A 19,522-nucleotide genomic window follows, 5' to 3' on the forward strand; every position below is an offset into this window, starting at 1 on the left:
TGACAAAAGACATTAATAAAGTTCATGGTTTTTATTTGAAAAAAAAAAACAAAAAAAAAACAAAACTATAGCATGTACAACTTGGAATGAATGTAAACTGAACTCATGAGATCGAAGCGTGTCGGCGTGCCCCGTGAACGCAGCACGCCGCTCGCTCCCGTCTCGTCCGAGTCGAGAAAAACAGAAGAAAAAAAAAAAAAAAGTGAAGGCCAGTGATTCTCTCTTGCAAGAAAAACAGGACAGACATGCCATCTTAGCAAAGAAAACAAAAAAAAATAAAATAAAAGCTCACTGTAAGACTCTTCAAGCCCCTCCCCCTTTTTTTTTTCACTTCCTCTTCCTCTTTAAAGGGCAGGACACTACTAAGATGGTCGTCCATAGAACATAAAAAAACATGCCAAAATGTTTTTTTTTTTTTTTTTAAACATCATTCCCCCCGTTTTAACTAGCATACATTTAATCCCCGTTCCTCTTTTATGAGTTAAACCTGGAATATCATCTCATTTTTACTGGGTTCTTCCGCAAATACAAAAAAACTGTACCAAACCATCAATAGGACAGCGTATAGTGGAATTAGCACGCTCCGATAGGCCGCAGGAGGGATGGGAATTTTTAGGGAAAAGGTCGGGTATATGTGTGTGTGTGTGTGTGTGTGTGTGCTCCGGTCTCAAGCTGCATGCACAAAGAACAGAAAAAAAGAGATAAAGAGAAGATGACCAGCTCGGACATTTAAAACAAGCAAATGGAACTGGACACCAAAATAGTTTTTAGTCTGAAATAAGTCGTTTACAGGGTGGATGTTATTTGTTCAGTACTGATGCTAAACTGATCTCCAGGGAGGGGGGGGGGGGGGCGAGGGAGGGGTAGGATCACTAACCATCTTTTTTCATGCAGATATTTTTGTATATATATATATATTTTTTTTTGTAATATTTCCCTGTGTGGACAGAAGGATATTTTTATTTCAACATTCAATTATTTTTTCTATACAGAAACAGTATGAATAAATGAACATTTTTTTTCTTCTTTAAGAGGTAAGTAAAACATTTGGGAATTTTTTTTTTTGTCATATTTTTCTTTGTTTTTTTTTTTCCTTTTTTCTTCTAAGAGGGGGACAGAACGGGACAGGCGAGCTTCACTTTGCGGTCATCATCTGTACAAACTCTGCAGAGACAAAGAAAAAAAAGAAAAAAATAGTTTTGAAGCACAAATTTTGACATTTTTATTATGTTTTAATTATTTGTTTACTTAGTGTGGCCAGCCAATCACAGGACACATATAGACAAACAACCATTCACACTCACATTCATACCTATGGACAATTTGGAGTCGCTAATTAACCTAGCATGTTTTTGGAATGTGGGAGGAAACCGGAGTACCCGGAGAAAACACACATGCAAATTCCAGGTGGAATTGAACCATGGTCTCCTAGCTGTGAGGTCTGCGCGCTAACCACTCGACCGCCGTGCCGCTAATAATAACAACATAATACATGAAAAAACATGTGTAATATACATGCAAAATAGTCGTGTGTTGTGGTGTTTTAGAACCCGCAAGGCATGCTGGGTAACTTCCTGTTGGGGAAGCATGCCCATGGTACTTCGATTTTTACTGAAAATTGACTGTTTTTTATGCATTTCTTTGCTATTTGCATCATTTTACCAAACGGTGTGTGCTGATAAAAAAAATGCAAGTGTGAAAACGACTATAGGGGTGTTATTTCATGCCTAGAGGGCTCTAATGTTAAAAAGGTCCATAAAATCATGTTGCGAGATGAACTTGACCTTGCATCATTTTACCAAACGGTGTGTGCTGCTAACAAAAAATGCAAATTTGACGACTACTATAGGGGTGTTATTCCATGTCTAGAGGGCTCTAATGTTAAAAAGATCCATAAAATCCAGTTGCGAGATAAACTTGACCTTGCATCATTTTACCAAATGGTGTGTGCTGCTAAAAAAAATGCAAGTTTGACGACTATAGGGGTGTTATTCCATGTCTAGAGGGCTCTAATGTTAAAAAGGTCCATAAAATCAAGTTGCGAGATGAACTTGACCTTGCATCATTTTACCAAATGGTGTGTGCTGCTAAAAAAAATGCCAGGGTGAAGACGACTATAGGGGTGTTATTTCATGTCTAGAGGGCTCTAATGTTTGAAAGGTCCATAAAATCAAGTTGCGAGATGAACTTGACCTTGCATCATTTTACCAAACGGTGTGTGCTGCTAAAAAAAATGCAAGTGTGAAGACGACTATAGGGGTGTTATTCCATATCTAGAGGGCTCTAATGTTAAGGTCCATAAAATCAAGTTGCGAGATGAACTTGACCTTGCATCATTTTACCAAACGGTGTGTGCTGCTAAAAAAAAAATGCAAGTTTGACGACTACTATAGGGGTGTTATTCCATGTCTAGAGGGCTCTAATGTTAAAAAGGTCCATAAAATCAAGTTGCGAGATGAACTTGACCTTGCATCATTTTACCAAACGGTGTGTGCTGCTAAAAAAAATGCAAGTTTGACGACTATAGGGGTGTTATTCCATGTCTAGAGGGCTCTAATGTTAAAAAGATCCATAAAATCAAGTTGCGAGATGAACTTGACCTTGCATCATTTTACCAAACGGTGTGTGCTGCTAAAAATAAATGCAAGTGTGAAGACTACTATAGGGGTGTTATTTCATGTCTAGAGGGCTCTAATGTTAAAAAGGTCCATAAAATCAAGTTGCGAGATGAACTTGACCTTGCATCATTTTACCAAACGGTGTGTGCTGCTAAAAAAAAAATTTTTTTAAATGCAAACCGTGAATTTGTTCCCTCATACCTTCATAGTTGACTTGTCCGTCTCCGTCGATGTCTGCTTCTCTGATCATCTCGTCCACCTCCTCGTCCGTTAGCTTCTCTCCCAAGTTCGTCATGACATGACGGAGTTCTGCGGCGCTGATGTAGCCGTTTCCATCCTGGATACAAGTCAAGTGTTTGACTGAGCGATAAATGATCAAATTGTTTGCTGCTCATTCCCAAAAATGGGTAGAAAACCCGACGTTTGTACACCTTGAGTGGCACACAAAGTATGCATAGGCAAACGACACGTTGCCCGAGGATGCTCTCGATATTTACTCTTATTCACACACCGCAAAGTCTAATCCGGACCTCACTCTCGGTGCAGCCCAAAATATGTAACGCGTGTAGAACACTAGCGCACATGCAAAATATCATTTTAGAACCCGCAAAGCATGCAGGGAAGCCTATGGAGATTGTGACTTTGTCTAAAATGTGTTTTGTACGTATGTTACTATGCAGTAACGGTTACTTTGGTACACGCATACCTTGTCAAATACCCGGAAAGCCTCGCGGATCTCCTCCTCGCTGTCTGTGTCCTTCATTTTCCTGGCCATCATGGTCAAAAACTCTGGGAAGTCAATGGTTCCGTTACCTGCAACGAGGAGAGGCGCACATTTAATCCGCGTTGCAATTCCGTAAAAGCCGAGTCGGATAAGTGGATAGCACGACCCAACATTTAGTTGATGAGAAAACACCTCGATGAAAGCATTAACGTGGCACTTCATGTCTGATGGTAATCATACCGGGGCGCCGACTTGATGACGCTGATGCATTTTAGTGCACACCTTCATCACTGTGACACATGCAGCGACCGCAGGGGGGGGTGGGGGGTTGTGTGTGGGGGGGGGGGTTGGCGTGAGAGGAACTACGTGCGTGTCTTCCTCAGGGAAGCCCCGTGAAGATGCTGCATATGTTACACACAGCTCAGCAGGATTGCGGGAAGAGGCGGGGGAGGGGCGGGGCGGGGCGGGGCGGGAAGACCCATAGCAACTCATCCATAATGTAGACATGGAGCGCGTGCAGCTTAGGCCTTCTAGAAGGCTGTATACATAAAACGCTCGTGACTCCTGGTGGCGAAAAACCCGACCTCCAGAAGGATATTCATTAAATATATATATATATATATATATAATTATAATTATGATAATTATTTATATATTTTTTGTTATTTTATTATATATGTTTTAATATATATTAATATATTGTTATGTATTATATTATTGTTATATATTAATGTATATATAATAATATATAACATATATTAGATATATTATTTATATTAATACATCATATTAATATACATAATATATATGTTATAATATATTAATGTGTACAGAAAATACAAAAAATAATAATATAATAATAATATATAATAATATTGTATAAAATAATATAATTATATATAATAATATATATATATAATTTAAAATATATATTTTTATATATATTATTATATACATTAATATAATATAATATATTAATAGAAATATTAATATACATAATATAATACATATTAGTATATCAATATATATTACAAAATATATACATATAATTAAAAAATATTATTTTGTTATATATGTATTATATTTTATATATATATATATATATATATAGTCCTGTCCCACATCCTGTTGATGATGTCACCATCTACGTTACATAATTGGCCATGCCGTGATTTTTAAGGATGCTCGCTAACCATAACGACAAAATGACTAAATTGCTAACCGCTAACCTCTCCTGCTACGTCGTCGTATTCTCTCCGGCGGGCCAGTTGTGTGGTGTGTTTAAGGACGTACGGTGCCATCTACTGTGTGGAGTTGGAACAACACGCTAACATTCACTGACATTTCCAGTGTGTTTTATTAGTGTGGGGCGGGGGGGGGGGGGGGCAGGTAGCGGCTAGCGGGTAGCGGCACATATATAAACGAATGTTATGTAAGCTGTCCAGGTGGCGCATGTATCAGGATCAATATCTACGTTGTTAATGTTGATTACGAGATTACCAGGGGATCAGACCCTCTTGAAGGGGGGGGGGGGGGGGGGGCTACGAGAGAAGTAGGTGGAGGTTCTACTTTCTACATGATAGTAGCTTCATGCAAGGGTGTCTTCTGATTTAAATAACAAAACAAAAACACAAAACCCAAATAAAAATAATGAAATTCCAATTGAAGGTCAGGAACACTGAGGGTAAAGAACCAAGATGGATTAGCCCTACGGTGGGTGGGACAGACGGACTGGGGGGGGGATTGTACAGATTAGACAATGGCCGACAACGCCTTGAGATGCCGGATGGATGGAAATCTGGGATGGATGTTGTGAGGGGCGAGGGAACAAAAAAAGGGATGCAGTGATGTGATAGGGCAGATGGTGAACTTGTGGCCCAGGGTAACAATCCAAGGACCTGTTATCTAACACACAAGGGGGGTGGGGGGGGTAAAGGAAAGAACAGCTCGTGGAGGGAAAAAAGGGGAACAATGAGTGAAGAAGGAGCTATGAGAAAAACTGGGAGGAAGAGACCGATCATAGTGGGAGGGAGGCAAAGTAAAAAAAAAAAAAAAAAGTACGGTAAGGGAGGGAGAGTGGGCGTCGGAGAGGGAGATGGAGATGCGAAGAGGAGAGGAGAGTGTAAGAAGTGAACCGAGTGGGAGATGGTGTGATTACACATAAGAGGCGCTGATGCAAACTATAGAAGGCTGAGGCTTCTCGGCACACTTGGGCTGTGTGCTCATCAAGTCTTTGCGACGCTTCTTAAAGGGGCCACGCCATCAACGGTAAAAAAGCAGCGTGTACGTAAAAATTAAGCGCATGAATTCAGTGAAATTGGAAAGCCGCCTTGTTTGGTAAATAAAAGTGATTTTCAATGGGCCGGCTTACATGTCATGGCTGCTGATGTGGGTACTGGATGTGCAGAGCACAGAGAGGCCTTATGTAACCACTTTTATTTTCCATTACTAGCTTCATTGCTGTCTGACCTAGATTGCATCAGCCAAGGGAGGCAGAGGCAGAACGAGGGGATGTTGGTGATGGCGTGTGTGTGTGTGTGTGTGTGTGTGTGTAAATGCTCACTCTTGGGTGGATGTGAAAGTGAGTGGGGGGGTGGGCACTGAGGACGGTGAAAGGATGCTTTGATAGCGAGACAGCCAACCTGCGGTGCGATTGATTCCTCCTGATCGATGCGGAAATCCTTTAAGCTAACACGGCACCGCCGGGTCCGATGTGTTCTCACGAGTATTTGTTAGAAAACGGTACAAAGAGTACTTTGTCATGATCAAAATAGAGTATTTTAGCCACAAACTACTAAACTGCAGAAAGACTATACAGAAATTTTCACGCTGAAAGGGGCGTTGCAAAGGAGCGAGAGAGAGTAGTGCCCTATGATTTCTGCAAATGGCCAAAAAAAAAACTGAATTTACTGTCAAACGCAAAATGTCCTGAAAAGTAAACGTGTGCAAATGGCGGCAAAAAAACAGCACATGAATGGAAGCTAGTGGGATTAGATTAGTTTAGCAGAGCATGCTGGTACCACTGTGTTTATCGACTCACGCCGGATGAGTCGTGTTTACACTAGTGGTGTGTCGATCATGAACAAACGGGTCAAAAGAAGTCGTTCTTTTTTGTGAACGGAATGAACGAGGTCACCGCCCCTAAAATACCCGTTCAGTTGCAAATGCTTTTTTTTTGATTGGCTGGAGAGTCGGTTCACCGTTCCTTTTGCCTTATCCTATCGTCGCGCCTCGTCTGTGGGTGGGTGGGGTTAGCCGACTGAAAGACCTAGATGGAGAGATTGACCGACACTGTCGGTGACCTCGTTCATAAAAAACTACTTCTTTTGACTCGTTCGTTCATGACCGACACACCACGAGTCATCACGTGTTGTTGCGTTGTTGAGTCGGAACAAACGTGAACGTTCGTGAACGGACTGACTCGACACGGCTGACCGAAAGACCGAGACCAAGAGATTGACCGACTGTCGGTGACCTCGTTCAATCCGTTCACAAAAAAACTACTTCTTTTGACTTGTTCGTTCATGACCGACACACCACGAGTCATCACATGTTGCATTGTTGAGTCGGAACAAACGTGAACGTGCGTGAACGGACTGACTCGACTGACCGAAAGACCGAGACCAAGAGATTGACCGACACTGTCGGTGACCTCGTTCAATCCGTTCACAAAAAACAACTAGTTCTTCTGACCCGTTCGTTCATGACTGACACACCACTAGTCATCACGTGTTGTTGCGTTGTTGAGTCGGAACGAACGTGAACATGAGTGAAAGGACTGACTCGACACGGCTGACCGAAAGACCGAGACCAAGAGATTGACCCAACACTGTCGGTGACCTCGTTCATTCTGTTCACAAAAAAGAACTAGTTCTTTTGATCCGGTCGTTCATGACCGACACACCATTAGTCATCACGTGTTGTTGCGTTGTTGAGTCGGAACAAACGTGAACATGCGTGAACGGACTGACTCGACACGGCTGACTGAAAGACCGAGAGATTTACCGACACTGTCAGTGACCTCGTTCATTCCGTTCACAAAAAAGAACTAGTTCTTTTGACCTGTTCGTTCATGACTGACACACCACTCGTCATTACGTGTTGTTGCGTTGTTGAGTTTGAACGAACGTGAGCATGAGTGAACGGACTGACTCAACACAACTGACCGGGTTTATGCACAGGGGGAGATCACAGGCTAACGACCAATTGACCGAAATGAACGGATCTTTTTCCTGAACAAACCGTAATCCGGTTTTGCCCACCACGAGTTTACACCGTGTTGTGTTTCACCACTTTAATGTAATCAAACCGGCCTGCCTTAACCATCAAGACACATTGTCACACACAAAACACGCTTCAGGCTTTCAAAATAAGAGCGTGGCGTCAACAAAATAAGGCTGTTGTAAGACTATTGTACATGCCAGGCTCTGTTCATTTCTCAATTCCATCCATCTGACTCGATTCCAGCTGAGGCGGGGGTACACCCTGGACTGGTTGCCAGCCAATCACAGAGCAAAATTGGCTAATGATGTATTGCATTGATAAATATAATTAATGGATATTTTACTCACTAAGCCATCAATCATATGAATTGCTACTAAATTCTTCTGAGAATGTTTTCCGAGGTAACGGCTAATGCCGACTGCCTCCTCTTTTGTGTCTTCAGTTGTGTAACAGCAACGACATTAGGCACTGAAGTCAGTGGAGACGGAAGAGTATAACCTTTAGACCCTAGCCTTTTATGTCATTCTCTTTTATGACTCATATAACTTATCAAGTCTCATAAGTGTTGAGTGAATACCCCCCCCCCCTCCCAACACGGTCAGCTGTGATGGAGCTGAACGGTGTGTGACTAAACTGCACACGCACTGACACGACACCGTTGTCAGGAAATCAAGCTGGCGACACAGTCGGCTTGGACAGTTAGCAGAAAAAGGGGCGGCGGGAAGGTGGCAAATAAACAACACCACTGCATGAATAATTTCATAACTAAGATGGCGTAAGAGTGCATGAATCCAAAGTCCATAGCTGTGTATCGCATTGAAGTGAAACTGGTAATTGCTGACCCCCCCCCCCCCCCCCCCCCTTTGCCGACCGAGCGCAGGCTTTATGGCGAGCGTGAGTGAAATAACAACTTAACCTTGATGATTCTCGAAGGCTCAAGTGGGCACTCGTCACACACCCACGGGCGAATAAAATAGCGCTTACACAAAATGCTAATACCTGCTGCTTTTTCTTCGTTTTCGTGCCCTTTTTACCGTCATTTTACATTCATGCTGGTGATTCAGCACCTTTTGAAATGCATCGAGGGGGGTGGGGGAAAAAAATGGCTTACTGACCGTCAGCGTCCACCTCATTGATCATGTCCTGAAGCTCCGCCTCTGTGGGGTTCTGCCCCAGCGACCTCATGACGGTGCCAAGTTCTTTGGTGGTGATGGTGCCATCGCCGTCCTTGTCGAATAAGGAGAAGGCCTCCTTGAACTCTGGAGAAAGTAAAGTAAATGTTAATTACATCACTATCCACTGTTAAAAAGCAGATTCCCCCCATAAATAGGAGTTTTTCTCTTTCCGAACGACTTTTCCGAAAAAGCAATGGTATACATGGAAAGGAATATTCCAATCGCGTGTCTCCATGCGCCGCTATAACCAGAATAGTCAATGGGGCATGCCCAGTAAAACGTAAACAACGTAAACACCATCTTGCTAATATTTTATAATTAAGCTGAGTACATGTTTTATATAGATATATATTTTCTTTATTTTAATAAAACTGGACTTATGAATGGTGTATAGAAGCGTTCAGATTCTGTTCCACAGATGGCGCTAATGCACACTGAAAGCTGCTTGCCAACCGCCAATAAACAACAGAAGAAGAAAAACACCACGAAGAAGAACGCAGTCTGACAACTTTCCGTTTGAGCGGGTACAAGATACCTCAATCGGATTGGGGAAAGGAATATTCCACCCCTGGGAATCCCATTATATGTTCATTCGTATACAAAGGTAAATAAAACCGAATGGAATTGGACTATTTAGGTCCGTGTATACGTGGCTACTGTGTAAAAGGATGAAAAGAAGGCTTCTTTTTTTGGATATAAAGCACAGGGAATATTGAGGCTTAACCTTGGAGCCTTTCCACAAGCTAATTAGCCACAGAGGGGGTTTGGCGGTAAACAACAACAACAAAAAAAAAAAAACTATGCAGCATCCAGTTTGGGAACATAATCCCTTATTATTTATTTATCAAGCATATCATGAAACTAACTGTAAAAAATGTGTTTTTCACTTTAGTGGGTCTTAGTACTAGCTGCTGTAAATACTTTGACGTAATCCCTGATCATTTTGCGAAGCTAATGCTCCCCCAAGGGAGTAAAAAAAGTCCGTTTTTTTTTTTTTTTTATTGCATTCCGTGTTACTGAGCCATGTTATGTAACGGCTGTGACAGAGAAGCTCCATTGAGTAAAACGAAATGGCGTTGTTCATACCTGCAATCTGCTCCTCTGTTAGTTGGTCAGCCTGCGGATGGAGAAAAAGAAGGGGGGTGGGGGGGGGTGAGCGGGTGGCAAACAAACAAGTTACTCAGCACGCACATTTTCCAAAATCCCAAACGTACAGGTCATCACATTCCGCATCATCCGCACCCACCAACCAACCCCGCGTTGCAACACTGGAGACAGTGTTCAGGGTTCTGTTGGCCTCTGAGCCGGGGCCTCAAATAGCAGACACCCATGGGGGGTGGGGCGCACTAAGATTTACCAATGACAATACTCCAAATTAACGAGCTCCCACTGGTCTATGGACTGGATTTGATCAATAATTTAGTTTCTCGTGCTTTCCTTCCACAAATGTGATTTTCTACACCAAAGCGTGATCAGGCCGTGTTAAATTGCTTTGATCCTTATCACGTTTTAATGACATTATGAGTCTATTTCATTTTCCTCGTCACGCTTTGACTGCTAAGAAATTTCTCACTGATGCAAAAAGATCACAAGGAATCAAACATAATTGGTGGACACCCAAAGCTACTGCGTTACGTGGTATCGATGAAGTCTTGCAGTGATGGGGAAACGCCATTCTTTTTTTACGGCTGAACTGTAACCCGAGTATTTGTGAGTCAGTCGAACGTTTTTTCAAGCACCACCAAGTCAGTGAAACTCAAATCTTGGTCGAGTTTTCGTCAAACGCACGTGAGGAGGCGTGTCATGGTAACCGATAAATCGATTGAACAGAAACTCAATTTTGCCTGTACCTGTGAGCCAATGACACTCGACTCTCTATTCGAGTATCCGTGAGTCAATGAAACTAACAAATTCATTGAAAAAACCGTGAGTCAGTGAGTCGCAAATCTTCTTCCACCACCCGTGAGTCAGTTCAACTTGAGTCTGTTCTGTCAGTGAAATTGTCAATGAAAGTATTCATCTAGAAATCGTGAGTCACTGAAGCTCGAGTCTTCGTCGAGAACCCACCAGTCAAGGAGACTTGAATCTTCCTTGAGGTCTTGTTAATCAGTGAAACTCGATCTCCGTCGTTCACCATTGAGTTAGTGAAACTTTCAGTCAAGTACCCTTGAGGTAATGGAGCTCGTCTCTGTCAAAACTCAAGTCTCAGTCTAGTACCCGAGTCAGTGAAACTCAAGTCTCAGTCTACTAACTCTGAGTCAGTAAAACTCGAGTCTCCGTCGAGCACCAGTGAATCAGTAAAACTTGAGTCTCAGTCTAGTACCCCTAAGTCGGTAGAACTCAAGTCTCAGTCTAGTACCCCTGAGTCAGTGAAACTCGAGTCTCAGTCTAGTACCCCTGAGTCAGTGAAACTCGAGTCTCCGTCGAGCACCAGTGAATCAGTAAAACTTGAGTCTCAGTCTAGTACCCCTAAGTCGGTAGAACTCAAGTCTCAGTCTAGTAACCCTGAGTTAGTAAAACTCGAGTCTCCGTCGAGCACCAGTGAATCAGTAAAACTTGAGTCTCAGTCTAGTACCCCTAAGTCGGTAGAACTCAAGTCTCAGTCTAGTACCTGAGTCAGTGAAACTCAAGTCTCAGTCTAGTAACCCTGAGTTAGTAAAACTCGAGTCTCCGTCGAGCACCAGTGAATCAGTAAAACTTGAGTCTCAGTCTAGTACCCCTAAGTCGGTAGAACTCAAGTCTCAGTCTAGTACCTGAGTCAGTGAAACTCAAGTCTCAGTCTAGTACCCCTAAGTCGGTAGAACTCAAGTCTCAGTCTAGTACCCCTGAGTCAGTGAAACTCGAGTCTCAGTCTAGTACCCCTGAGTCAGTGAAACTCAAGTCTCAGTCTAGTACCTGAGTCAGTGAAACTCAAGTCTCAGTCTAGTAACCCTGAGTCAGTAAAACTCGAGTCTCCGTCGAGCACCAGTGAATCAGTAAAACTTGAGTCTCAGTCTAGTACCCCTAAGTCGGTAGAACTCAAGTCTCAGTCTAGTACCCCTGAGTCAGTGAAACTCGAGTCTCAGTCTAGTAACCCTGAGTCAGTGAAACTCGAGTCTCAGTCTAGTAACCCTGAGTCAGTGAAACTCGAGTCTCAGTCTAGTACCCCTAAGTCAGTGAAACTCAAGTCTGTCTCCTACCCCTGAGTCAGTGAAACTTGAGTCTCCGTCTAGTGACCCTGAGTCAGTAAAACTCGAGTCTCAGTCTAGTACCCGAGTCAGTGAAACTCGAGTCTCACTCTAGTACCCCTGAGTCAGTGAAACTCGAGTCTCAGTCTCGTACCCCTGAGTCAGTGAAACTCGGTCTAGTACCCGAGTCAGAGAAACTAAAGTCTCTGTCAAGCTCCTGTGAGTCAATGAAACTTGAGTATCCGAGCACCCGTGAATCAGTGAAACTCAAGTCCCCGTCAAACACCTGTGAGTCAACGAATCTCAAAACTTTGTCGAGTATCAATGAGTCAGTGAAACTTGAGTCTTCGTTGAGCACCCATGAGTCGGTGAAAGTCGAGTCTTCGACTTTCAGCGGCTATTGTTCTATAAGATTGTTGACATTTTAATGAAACTTTGCACGCGTAGTTGGCTTCGACTTTTGGCAAAACTTGAAAATATTGTGATATATATCATACACCGGTTTTGGTCCAAGTTTGAACGACTTTTTCAGAGATGGGATATCATATTTGAAAAAGCAGAGTGTAGCCACAAAGGAGAAAACACAGCACGGTACTAAAATGGCAATGCTGTCGAGAGAGACAACACACACAGGGTTGTTTCAGGACATAATCGGCATGGGAGTGTTTTCTATATTCCGATCACCGGGGACCAACGATGCTTGCTGGTAGGCTTGATAACTGCCTGCGTTAGAAAACAATTGTTGTTGACGCACCACACTGACATAACTTGTGTGCCCGGCAAAAAAAGGAACACAAGTGAAAGTGGCAGATGCCCACACGCAAACAAACAAACGCACCTTTGAATGACATTTTTCCTGAACACCAAAACTTTCCATTCCCATGGTTCCAGTGAATTAGTCACATTTGCCAAGTTATGCCTCCGAGCCAATTCCCACAGCCGATTGGTGCACTTAAATGTTTGCACCTGCAAATTAGCTCCGGATATAGCCACACGTTGAGGTCATCGCTGCATCCCAGAGTGGTGGAAAAACAACCGTGGTCGGAGCTATTTGTGTATATCTTGCCGGTAATTTAAATCTGTTAAGATTCCAAGAAATAACTGAAATAAGCTTAAACTGGGAATAATTATATGATAACATTTTGCGTTAAATAATTGCCCCAATGGAACTAAAGCAAAACTGGGTGCACTACTTGGCTGCAACCAGCAGAGGTGCTGTTGATTCCACTGGTTAGTGTTCTGCAGAACAACATGGCTTCAGATGAGGGGTGTTGCTCTATATTTGTGGAAACAGGTGTTCAGAACTTCCCGTACATCCATTTCCATATCTGTTTGCCCTCGCTCATAAACACATTGTAATGGGACTGCCGAGTCTGGACAGTAGATGTCATTGTACCTCATTTGCACTTGTTCTGCCAGAGAATAAGAAGATGTAGCACGAGGGATCATAGTTGCTATGTTTAGCGATTATTCAGACCAATTCAGATTGAATGGAATTATTGTCTTTCTCGCGTCTGTCTCACATAATTGAAGGGGAGGGGGGGGGTACTGTTAAATTCTATGTAATTCAGCCGCTCTCCACATGACACACTCCTCCAAGCTGACCTTTTAACTCAGCTATGCAGAAAACAAAATGCCTCTCCTCATGACTTGAGTAGCAAACGCCGGATGAATCGATAGAGCCAGCCAGGGAATGGTGAATAACCTCGGCAGCACTCATAAGATTAGCCGACATAATTCAATAACCTCTCCGGCAAATAACACGGCTCGCTTTTCTGCTTCCTTCCTGCCTCTATTTGTAGTGTGACAAAAGGAAATGTCAATATGCTCATCTTAGCTAATGATCTCGGTCTTTCTGGCGTGTCTTGTATGTATTAATGAGCTGCTTTTTCATGTTATTATGGAAGCTACAAGGCCACATGATCTATTCGAGTTGTTTCAACTCAACATTATGCATTAATCATTAACTAAAAAACTAATTGGCGTCATCACCGTTAACTTTGATGTATTACAAATGTACCACATACTGTATGCATGTTAGCATGTTAGCCTCTTTACTTCCATACGTCTGCTTATCCTACCAAGGGTATGCTGGAGCCTATCCCAGCTGATTTAGGCAGCGTACACCCTGAACTGGTCACCAGCCAATCACAGGGCACATATAGACAAACAACCATTCACACTCTCATTCATAACTATGGACAATTTGGAGTCGCTAATTAACCTAAGTTGTAGCCGTTACCTTGTAAATTGGATTCTTTTATCGATACAGTAGACAGTCGACTTTTTTTTTAGAGGCTGCAACAATTAATCGACTGTCCAATTAATCAACTATTTTCATATTCGACTCACCGTGTAAATTCTATTCTTCAACTTTTAGAATATTCTCCAATTTAGATGTTTTGTTCTGTTCTATGGTTAGCAGCACACTTTTTATATTAGCCAATACTACGCTGAAGATGGTTGGGCACCCCTGAGTCAGTGAACCCCACTGAGTTGACATGAAATGGGAAAACTTGCAAGTCGGAATTTTTAGCTTGTAAATTATTTTATTTTTCCGATAATGGGACCAAATCGACACTTTGGAAAAAAGTCCAAAAATAATTCCCTTTTAGATATTTATGACAAATACTTTATGTCCTGGGTGATTTGCAGTTTTTGTGTGATTTTTTTTTTCTCCCCCCCCACCAAGAAATGTGGGTTAGTTTCCAAAAAGGGAATGTTCCCATTTGAAGGTCCTTCCCTTTTGTCATCATGTATCGCTGCTCCCGCTTCTCCGGCCACCCACCGTCTCCCTGAGTGGACAGGGTGTGCGGTTTTGGTGAGTCACTGCTATGGATCTCCTCCCTTGGATTAGGTCCAAGCTGTCAGGGACTCAAGTGCTGCAGCAGCAGGCCGACAACTAGCCTCTATTCCCTTTTTTTTTTTTTTTTTTTGGTCCTGCTTCTTTCTTTTTTGGACCTCAGCCCACAGCAACTCCTCTTTTGGACACTTCCCGTCTTTTTCCCATTCACGTACTGCTCCGAGGAAACTCCCCGTGATTCACAATCCATAAGACCTGATTGCAGTTTTGTGTCTTCGTTGGCACGAGTGGGTCAGCCACACCCACTGTTGCCTGGGCAGCCGGGACCGCAGCAGGCATATGAGGTAGTTCACTAGGCCAGGGGATCCACTCACGCTTTCGGACGGTTAAGTCAAAACGGTATAAATGAATCAGTTTTATGAACATGAGTCACATTATTCACCAACCGAAATGTGCAAAAACCAGCTGTCGGTCCGGCAGATGGGCGTGACACGCAAACACACAACACTCCATTCACTTGGACACCGTCAGCGTGACCCCACACACACACTATCTCTTTTGTATGGGCTCAACAATACACAAAGCAAGAGTCTAGAGGCGCGGTGGAGACAGGATGGTTGTAAACAACACCAACTTCCCGACACCCTGCGGGACAAGGCTGGTCCACCATATGGCCTCGGTTTGGCCGTAGGTGGCCGGGTACTCCTCCGCACCACTCACTCCAAGTAACTGGGAACAAGGTGTTGTCCGCCAAAGCGTGTCAATTATTCATTGCGGATCAGATGTCCTTCAAGTTACAAAACATGCATCGGGAAACAAGAGCAGAGCAGTAATGAGATCGGGGCTTCGCGTGGTCAATACTTGCACCGCATTGAAGTGAGGGGAGGGGTAAGGGGGCTGTTTACACTCCGGTGGGTGTACCGATGCAGATAAGGGGCTTCAACTTTTTTTTTTTTTTTTTTTTTTTTTTTAAAAGGGAGGCAGGAAATAAAACAATTCCCGCGTCAACTACTGTGCTGCATTGCAGCCAATAACTTGAACAGGACATCTGATCGCAACAGCGGAGGGACGCCTTGCATCTCTTGGGTCGTTATTGAGCTCCCAAGCATGTCTTTAATAACACTGCTTGTTTAATAACGGAGCAGTAGATACTATTTTATAACAACAACATAAAGGAGGCCTTGTGTTGATTTATTCACGACTTACAAATGTTAGCATACGCCTTTATCGCCTTTTTGCAATGCATTTCTGTAGCTAAAATAAAATAAATATATATTTTAATGTTTCAAAGCAGCAACCAATCATGTCATAAGAGTAAAAATGCCAAAATAAGAGCTTTTTACTAATATTTGCACAAAGGCTACGTCAATAAATGTGAATAATTGACAAAAATATCAACCAAAAATAGCCCCAGCAGGCTGCAATGCAGTTCTAACATTGTCTTGCATGTTCCATCTCATTAAACAGACCCTGGAAAGGAAATCGAACAGGCACTGGTGGGCAAAGATCCACGGAGTAAGAGGACCATCTCCCACACTTCCTGCATGTCCTAAAAGAGAAGAATGTCAGCGTGTGCCTGTAATAGCGGCAAAGGTAGGCGTCCCAATGCGCCTGCGCTCCTTAGGCGGATTGGGAAATGGAATTTTATGCACATATTATACCGCAATAATAATAATTGAATAATCATAGTAATATTCAGCGGGAAATGCAGCCGCTTTCTTCCCCATTGAGGCGCATAAATGCACGGTTCCATTGCGCAGTTGTGAGGAAATGCGGTTTTAAAACAGTAAATTTCTTCTCCAACAGCAATGAAAATTGATATTAATTCATAACGGAATGTTTTCACATTAATAAGCTCACTCTGCATATTTAAACGCGCTTCGCGGGCGTTTTCCTCTCCGCATATGAATAATAATAACCCGGTTGGCGCGAGAAATCATCTTTTTACACGATTTAGCGACAAGATGCTGGGTTGAGTTATTTTTAAAAAAGTAAATAAAAAGAGAATAAAGGACAATACATACCATGTCGGATGGATTGTGTGCTTGTCGGTGTGTGGAGGCTGACCAGGAATGTGCTCGTCCGTTAGATGGAGCTCCACTGGCGGGTGAACGCCGTGTATATTGCCGCTACCAGAAGGGGGGGATTGTCCGTGTATCCCTCCGCCTAGAGCCCTTCATCACTTCACTTCCTGGTTTTACTTCAGTGCAGTTTCACAGTCGGAATATTCTATTTCTTTTACTACAGAACTCTATATAAAATATTATTTCCCTTTTTTTTAATTAATTAATGTATAGTCAGAAATAATGCGTGCATCACCATCATTATCATCAGCAGTAACAATGCGGTAGTTCAATATTAAATTATAATGTCATTTTTGCACATTTTCCTGCTTTTTTTTTTTACAGTGCACACCGAAAAAAGCTACTTGTTCATTATAAAAGCACAAATGCACATCATCTTTATTTAAAATAAATGCAACCTGTTGCTTTGTCGGGAAACAATCGTGTCATTACTGTAAAATTACACAACTCTATAAAGAGACACTTTAAATTATAGAACATAACACAAAAAACACAAATCTTTATAACAAATATACATAAACATAAAAAAAAAACAAAATGCCAAATCGCTTTTATTTTTTTTTTAAAGACACACACCAGCAAACACTTGCAACAGCACTAGTTTACTTCTGCGGAAGGATTCCGCGTGTATAGGGAGTATTACGGTTGACACTGGAGAATTGGTTGTGTGAAGTCGTTTCTGATTGGCTACATTAGACCCGCAATATTATACTCAATGTGTCGCCTTCTCTGATTGGATACACGGGACCTGCATTGCACCAGGCAGTGGCGCTTGATGGGAATATAATAAACATAAATTTAGGAAATTTGAAAAGTAATGTACCGTTCAGCAACGGACTGCAAAGAGCTTTATTTTCTCATCGTGTGACATTATGAGGACAGATATAAAACGTAACATTTTTTTTCTCCACTGATACGAGCAGAAGGCAGATTTACTGTTAGCTAGCGCTAGTGTGTCAGGCCCACATGAAATGTACACTTTATTATCGGCATTGCAGGGTTGCTTATTTTAACCTCTTGCCAGTGTGATGACTTTAACGACTTTGCTTCTTATATTCTTGTTCACTTATAAGTGAAAAGACAAAAAAAAGTATGAATGACGAAGCAAAATGTGGAAGTGTAGTAAGACAGTGTTGACATATTGCTCTCAATACTAACTGTTGGAGTGGGAATTATTTGGAAGCAAGGACCTTGCTCAGAAGCGCCATCCAGTGGCCAGAAAGCAGAATGACTTTTTAACAGAGATGGTCGAGACTGCAAATTACGATATCGATCCGACAAAAGTTAGTGTTTTTGGTCTTGTGATTTTGACTTTAATTTGTTGATCTTGATTATTATCAGAACATAAAACGATTCGCTTATTCCCTTTTATTACACACAGTAATCTGCACAAAATAGTGAAAAATAAAAGCAAACAATCCTATACTATACTCTAACCATGAGTCAGTGAAAGTATCCATTGGCACCCGTGAATCAGTGAAACTCGAGTCTTGTTCTAGCAATTGAGAAAGTGGAACTGGATTCTTCATCAAGCACCCGTAAGTCAGAGAAAGTCGAGTCTTCGAGCGTTCGTGAGTGAGTTCTATTATTGAGCAACTGAATCAGTGAAACATGGGTCTTCGTCGCGCACTCATGAGTCAGTAAAACTTGTCTCCGTTCGGCACCCATGAGTCATAGAAACCCAAACTTGAGTCTTTGTCAAGTACCCTTGAATGAATGAAACTCTAGTCTAAATCAAGCACCCGTGAGTCAAAGAAAGTCGAGTCTTCAAGCGTTCGTGAGTCAGTTCTATTATTGAGCAACTGAATCAGTGAAACATGGGTTTTCGTCTCGCACTCATGAGTCAGTAAAACTTGTCTCCGTTCGGCACCCATGAGTCAGAGAAACCCAAAGTCTTTGCCGAGCACCCGTGAGCTAGTTAAACTTGAGTCTTTGTCGAGTACCCGTGAATCAATGAAACTCTAGTCTACATCAAGCACCCGTGAGTCAGTGAAACGCGAGTCTTTGTCCTGCAAACGTGAGTTAGTGGAGCTTGAGTCTTTCGTCAAGCAACCGTGAGTCAGATAAATTTGAGTCTTTGTTGAGCACCCGTGAGTCAGTGAAACTCGAGCTTTTGTTGAGCACCCATGAGTCAGTGAAACTCGAGTCTTCGTTTCACACTTGTGAGTTAACAAAACTTGTCTCCGTGAGTCAGTGAAATTTGAGTCTTCTTCGGGTACTCGTGAATCAGTAGCAGGGTGCAAGTGAACGAGTTAAGGGCGCTGTTAAAAAAAAAAAAAAAACAGGACATGTAATTCTTGAAGCGATGTGGTGTGCCTATTCCCTGGCGTTGTCACATTTCAAGTTAACAAGCGGAGCACAATGTGTATGCATCATGAATGAATGAGCATGTGGATGTGACATTTCAGAGGAAGCCCACACCACAGTTCGCCCCGTCCCGCATCTGGAAGAATCCAACCCAGTTGCCTGGGGTTGACAGGGCGGACGCTTCATTACAACACACATCCATCCACGCCATGTTTTTTTTTTTTTTTTTGCTTCCATTTGCTAAATGTGCTGCGACGTGCAGTTGAAATGGACTGATTTAATAGAGTTTCTGGAGAGGAGATGCTTGCTGCATGGAAGCTGTTTTTGCTGAGCACGGTGATAAGACACGTGGCTCCACATGGAGAGGAATTAAATCAGCGCTGCTGTTTTGTTGCACCGTGTGTCAGACGGGGCAGCTTA

At 42.5% G+C, this 19,522-nt stretch overlaps 1 protein-coding gene and 2 long non-coding RNA genes across 3 annotated transcripts in view; 1 reads left to right on the forward strand and 2 right to left on the reverse strand.

The window, feature by feature from the left end:
* The window catches only part of LOC144901238 (uncharacterized), a 49,647-nt gene extending 32,568 nt beyond the window's left edge, over positions 1 to 17,079 (forward strand). The window contains exon 4 of the long non-coding RNA XR_013629393.1: positions 16,179 to 17,079. This is a non-coding gene — a long non-coding RNA (uncharacterized LOC144901238). The remainder of the gene's footprint in view (positions 1 to 16,178) is intronic.
* Positions 17 to 16,869, reverse strand: LOC131139628 (calmodulin-1). The gene is made up of 6 exons (XM_058089403.2): positions 16,736 to 16,869; positions 9,828 to 9,858; positions 8,682 to 8,825; positions 3,325 to 3,431; positions 2,820 to 2,955; positions 17 to 1,164 (listed from the first exon to the last, which is right to left on the reverse strand). The coding sequence occupies exons 1-6, from the start codon at positions 16,736 to 16,738 to the stop codon at positions 1,136 to 1,138; spliced, it is 450 nt and encodes a 149-aa protein (XP_057945386.1). The 5' UTR covers positions 16,739 to 16,869; the 3' UTR covers positions 17 to 1,135.
* On the reverse strand, positions 11,288 to 14,219 carry LOC144901239 (uncharacterized). The gene is made up of 3 exons (XR_013629394.1): positions 11,637 to 14,219; positions 11,529 to 11,566; positions 11,288 to 11,494 (listed from the first exon to the last, which is right to left on the reverse strand). It is a non-coding gene; the product is annotated as an uncharacterized LOC144901239 (long non-coding RNA).
* Positions 17,080 to 19,522: the final 2,443 nt, after the last annotated feature.

This window comes from Doryrhamphus excisus, linkage group LG11 (assembly GCF_037039965.1).
Source record: "Doryrhamphus excisus strain RoL-2023G ecotype Guam linkage group LG11, RoL_Dexc_Guam_v1.1, whole genome shotgun sequence".
NCBI lineage: Eukaryota > Metazoa > Chordata > Actinopteri > Syngnathiformes > Syngnathidae > Doryrhamphus > Doryrhamphus excisus.

Bases quoted from the DNA above. Each gene is read 5' to 3' on its own strand.
- LOC131139628 (XM_058089403.2), bottom strand. The intron at 3,432-8,681 runs GTCAGTAAGCCA...TCCTCGTTGCAG, and splicing joins CAATGAGGTGGACGCTGACG to GTAACGGAACCATTGACTTC. The intron at 1,165-2,819 runs GTATGAGGGAAC...TTGTCTCTGCAG, and splicing joins CGGACAAGTCAACTATGAAG to AGTTTGTACAGATGATGACC.